The sequence below is a fragment of the Hippoglossus stenolepis genome, chromosome 22 (assembly GCF_022539355.2).
Source record: "Hippoglossus stenolepis isolate QCI-W04-F060 chromosome 22, HSTE1.2, whole genome shotgun sequence".
Lineage (NCBI taxonomy): Eukaryota > Metazoa > Chordata > Actinopteri > Pleuronectiformes > Pleuronectidae > Hippoglossus > Hippoglossus stenolepis.
The window spans coordinates 6086333-6092043 of record NC_061504.1 but is presented as its reverse complement, the minus strand read 5'-3'; the positions used below and the strand labels follow the sequence as shown (position 1 = coordinate 6092043).

The 5711-nt window shown below is 43.5% G+C and overlaps 1 protein-coding gene across 1 annotated transcript; it reads right to left on the bottom strand.

Moving 5' to 3' along the window:
• Window positions 1–939: 939 nt before the first annotated feature.
• Window positions 940–4413, bottom strand: phlda1 (pleckstrin homology-like domain, family A, member 1). Its single transcript, XM_035148156.2, has 2 exons — window positions 3775–4413; window positions 940–2159 (listed from the first exon to the last, which is right to left on the bottom strand). The coding sequence occupies exon 1, from the start codon at window positions 4273–4275 to the stop codon at window positions 3814–3816; it is 462 nt and encodes a 153-aa protein (XP_035004047.1). The 5' UTR covers window positions 4276–4413; the 3' UTR covers window positions 940–2159; window positions 3775–3813.
• Between the last annotated feature and the right edge of the window lie 1298 nt (window positions 4414–5711).

Genomic DNA, 5711 nt, shown 5'->3' with positions numbered 1-5711 from the left:
TGGTTTGGCGGCGGTGATACACTGGGTAGAGGGGAGAGCAGTGGGAAACACCTCCAGCAGACAGGAAGCAACATGAGCCACAGTGAAATAAAACGGTTCCTGACAGCGAGACATCCCACAATACTGTTGCCTGTCACGTCCCACTTAATGTTGCCCTGTGTATCAACACACACGTTGCACAACAATCACATTATTTCCTCTGGTATTTTCTCATGAAAATCGTCTCATACTTTAAAATCTATAGCTTGCAGATTAGATGAGATGGTTTTATGAGCGTTTCTCAGTGGCAGAGCTGCTGCAGACACTAATCATCTGACTGGTTGCAATAAAAGTCAGTGGACTGAGCCAAAGAGTCGGTTTTAGTCTAAATGATCTAGTTGGGAAGCTTTAATCGCCAAGTACCAATTCAACTCAAAATTCTAAATCCATTGTATTAAAGATATTAGACAATCAACAAATAGTTATCCTGAAAAAATATATAATTTTCCATTCAAAACTCTCCTGCCCAATGTTTATTGTATCTATTGGAGAACATAATTCCTCACAATGATTTTAGCCGTCATTCCCTTTTGACTATATTAGCTAGCCATTTTGGATCCAAAACACAGGCAGCCTTGACACGGTGAAAAAACCTTTAGTGCACTTTTAGCCCTTTTAGCCCAACTGTCGTAGTTGCCCCATAGGATTACATTGTAGCCTCATTGTAGCCACTGCCGTCGTGTCATGGCTGCCACAGGAGGCAATCTACTGGACCGATGGCAAAGGTTTTTTGCAAGTGTATTTACCCACTCACATATATAAACAAATGCTGCGTTCCATTACACCTCGGAGCTCGTCCCTCGGAATGACATCACACATGAATAACCCGAGTTGATAGCGCTCTAGTTGCCCAGGAACAATGTTTAGGTTAGCCAGCTAGCCATTGTTAGCATTACATTTAATGACAGAAGTGCTAGTAAACAGTAAAAACTGCAGCTGTCACGATTGTTGATACGCGGAGAGGCTATCTTGGATTTTACAGTTGGGGGTGGTGAGATTCCTTCGACATTATGAGTCGAAATTCCAATCAGGGGTCGGCAATTCCGAGATACGAGGTATAAGGGAACGCAGCATTAGGGCTCAGGTTGAAAAATACCAGAATTTCCCTTTAAGGCCGACAAGACAGTTTAGTGTGTGCCCTCGGTGAGAAACCTATGTGATTAAACTAGCTAATAAGCTATGATTACTTCTCCCGTTTTGCTCTAAATTGACACAAATTCGAAAATTTCGAGTTCCTCATTTGTCAACCTTGAAATGTTTTGGTTTCCTTTTTTATTTAACTCAAGTCTGATGTTACCTCCCAGCAGAACTTCTTATTTGACCCCATCCACTCGGCCTTAATGCAACCAGTAGCTCCTTAAAACTGTCAATACAAAGAAAGCTCCACTGCTCATTTTACTGACTCCTGCTTAACTCTTCTCTGTGATAAGCTCGTATCTCACTCTGATTTAAGACTCACAAGAAAACAAGACGCAGCTTTTGTATCCATGAATGCAGCCAAATAAAATGTTGGAAAATAACTGATGTACACGACGTAGCGATTAATAAACCAAGCACTTAACACAAATGATGTATCGGTCGAGCAGGTATCTCATCATATACAGAATCCATAGTATTTTACTTTCGTATATATTCTAAGGTGTACAACTGCACAAGAGAGATGTAACGTAATGAAATGATTCTTTGGTTCAGTTAAAAAATGAAAGCATGGACAATTTTTACCAACCATGAGGTGATCCGACTAACGTAACTACGTATGAAAGCTTCTTCCCAGTGGACTTTTGAGTGACTTGTAGGCCGTGAACCTCAGAGCGAGTATTTCCTGTTCCACTCCAGCAACAACCACACTGAACATAACATAACATTTTATAGAAAAGATATATATATATACACAACTAATAAATAAAGGGATAAACCCATTGCACGGTAGAATACAGTTGTTTTCTCACATGCTTTTTGTCCATCAGTCTTTTGTGAAAGAAGTCTCTGGGTGGAAAAGGGGGACGGGGGCTCTGCTCTTGGGAAACCACTACATGGAAGAGGGGTTATCCTGGAGAGTGGAGCAGGGGGGAGATGCAGCCCGGGTCAATATTCATCCTCCGGCTCAGCGTCCAATTAACCTGCGGATGCATTCAATTAGACAGACTGCAGACTGGTGGCACCCGCGGGAGCCAAAGGAAATCTTTAAAGTCTTGAAACATGGACTTAACAAAAGGTTGCGTATTTCGAACAGTCAGGAACTAACGATTGGACGCCAACTCACAGTGGCGATGTAGAAATGCTACTGTGCCTCAATTTGCTGCTCAGTCGCCGGTATCCATAATCTAAACATCTGGTTTTTTGAGAGTCGCAGGGGAGATGGAGACAATTGGGCGAGAGGCAGAGGACACCGTGGACTGGTCGGATGCCAAAAATACAAGTCTTTAAAATGTTTGAATTATTCATTCAGCTATTTATTTCTGTAATTGCCTCCAGTCCCCCCGGCAACCCCCAAAGGATAAGTGGGATGAATAGTGGATGGATGATGGATATTTCTCAAACCCTATGACAAACACTTCTCTACACAGGGATAAAATCCAGCTGGGGAAAATATATTAAAAGCCTGTATTCATTTTATCTATTTTCTTCCTGAGAAGAATTAAAATGCCAATTACCTGACCTCAGTGCTACAACCCAACTAATCCTGAGGGATTCACTTAACTTTGATATTAGTTTCTTCTTTTTCTTTACTAAAATAGGTTTTGATCAAGAAGTTTTTTTTTGTAAAGATAACCTAAAAACACAGGCTCTTACAGTGTCTCCCTTCAATTCAAAGCCTTGGCTCGGACAGGATGTGACACTTGCCTGCACCTATTGTTTATTACCATGACTAAAGAACGAGAGGATGGTGAATCAGTTGCAGGAATGTTTGGTCCATTCATCTTCCTCTGGGTTGAAACCACCTTGTGACAACAATCCCCATGTGCCTCAGAGAGCCACGTGTGTGAGAGAGCGGCTCATTTCACGACATACAACCGGAGCCAGGACTGAGAAAGTGACCTGAGCTGCTTGAGCGTGTGAAGCTGCAAACACTTGGCTCCGCTGTCACACTTCAGAACAGGTTGGAGAGCGTGCGCGTGCGTGTGCGTAATGTGAGTTAGGGATTCTCCTGACCGCCTTTGATTTTTTTTTACGCGCAATCTGTGCGTCTCTATGCGTAATTTGGAGTCATCAGCACATACTTTCAAATACTGAGCTTTAACACTGTAGATTTAAAACATATCACATCATTGATTCACCCACGTTGGCTCAGTGTAATTCTAACAACACATAACCTATGCGACACTGGTGGAAATAATCAGGCGACGTGCGTAATTCAATCTATGGATCGCCGCGCGTAAAATCATGTTTTGGATAAATATGAACTCTGTGTATGAAATATCAGACGTGCTCCACCACATTTTTCTGAGTGGGGGTTCACCTCCATGTATGAGAGGACGTCTACAGCAGCCACTTACAAACTTTTCTTTACGCAAAAAATTAAATCCACAGTTTGAGTATTTTCCCTTGTGGAAGAATGTTCGTTCAGGGTTGGATCTGTGCGGGAGGACTGTCAACCTACGATGGCACCAGATGGTATAAGTATCCAGGGAATAGAACCAAATGGGAAAAACGCATCCTGGATTTGTAAAGGAGACCCCCAGCTGCTCCCCGGACCTGGGGGTCCCCTCCTCTCTTCCTCCCAAGGCGTCTTACCGATAATGGCGCACCAGTGTCCGCGGGACTCGCCGCAGGTCACGCCACGTTCGGCGTGCCCCGGACCGTCTTCTGTCCGGGCATCTGCACGACGAGCAGCTGCTGCTTCTGCCGGGTGGACTTGACGGCCAGGATCGCCTGGCGGTTCTTGTACTGGACCATCTGCAGGGTGATCTCCGCGTTCCAGCCCTCGTCCTGCGGGCACCTGAAGTCGATCTCCTTGCCCTCCATCATGACCACGGTGAAGTAGACGTACTTGCCCTTGCGCTCCACGCAGTCCACCGTCTTCATGCTGGCGAAGTGCAGCTCTTTGACTTTGCCCGTGTCCCCGCCGCCGTGGTGCGGCTGGTGGTGCTGCGGGTGGTCGTGCTGCTTGGGCGGCAGCAGCAGCACGCCGTCCTCGGTCAGGACGCAGTGCTTCTTCTTCCAGAGCTGCAGCAGCCCGTCGCTCCGCTTCTCCAGGAGACCCTCCTTGAACACCTTCATGCCGTTCTCCAGCATCTTGTCCCGCTTCACTGCACCGACGGACGGACGCGCAGATGGAGGAGAGGTGGAGGCATGAGATGCTGCTGGGACTGCGGTGCCGGAGTGTGTGGTGGAGCGGGCTGGAGTGACTGAGCCTGGCTGCTGGTCACAGTGTGTGAGGGGGCGGGGGTGGTGCACCGCCCCCCTGAGTGACACCAGCTCCACACACGATGGAAACAGCTGAGAACAACCGGGATTTCACCAGGACAAGCAACTCCTCACTGGGAGCTGCACAGTTTGAAATCAGGTTCATGATAATGGGACATTATGAAAGAGATGGAGATACATCATGGAGGAAACACAACTGACACTTTGACAACCATCTGCACTTTTTTTGCAGGTGATACACACACATATTTAATGTATGCATGTATGTACATATATAACTATTCATATATACAGACATATGCACAATCAAAGCATGCATTTCATCTATTCATATGCACGCACACACACACACACACACACATATATACATACATATATAACCATCCCCACATATATATATATATATACTATATATATACACATATATATATACATATATATACATATATATATATATATATTTACACAGACATACATTTGTACCCATACCATATCTGTATGCACATACATTTTATCTATCAATATATATATATGCACACACAAACACAATATAAACACATACAGACGTGCATATATACACACATTTTATGTATATTCACGCATACATATGCACAAACATAGTAAAATTATATCCATCTATTTGCTATTTTGAGTACTTCAAAATGTATGTACTCATTTCTAGTTTATATATACATACACACACAATATTTACATACAAACAGCACATGCATTTTAAGCATTAAATTCAACCTGCTCAACTCTGACCATCTTTATCGCGATGCTGCTTCTTGTAATTCTTCGTACCAATCAGTTTAATATAGAACACTGAAAATGGGATGTCAATAAAGTCCTCAGGTCTAAACGTATTTTCACTGTTTGGCTGCTTTGGCTTTTCCCCTTAAAGAAAAGAGAGCGTGCAAAATCAGTTAACACTTTATTTTATTGTTTAATATATTGACTACAGCCTGAATGTAATGACATTTGAATTTAAGTTAAAGTCTGAACCTGTGTGTAAAAGTGTAAAACCATTTGTAACCAGTGTTCTGAAGACGTTTTGAAGTTTCATGTTCTGGTCAAATCTACATCAGCATATCAAAGGGCTCTCTTCTGTTTGGGTGGTATTTTATGTATTTAACGTGGTCATATTTAATTCAATTGTGAACCACTCAACCCTTTTTTTTCCCATTAAGTGTCACTGTTGAACCATCTCACAGCAATGGCGCCCTCTGCTGGCGAAAGGCTTTCCATGAAAGCACTTGCTCAAATCACCTTGATGGAGGAACAAAAACAAGTCAACACGAGAC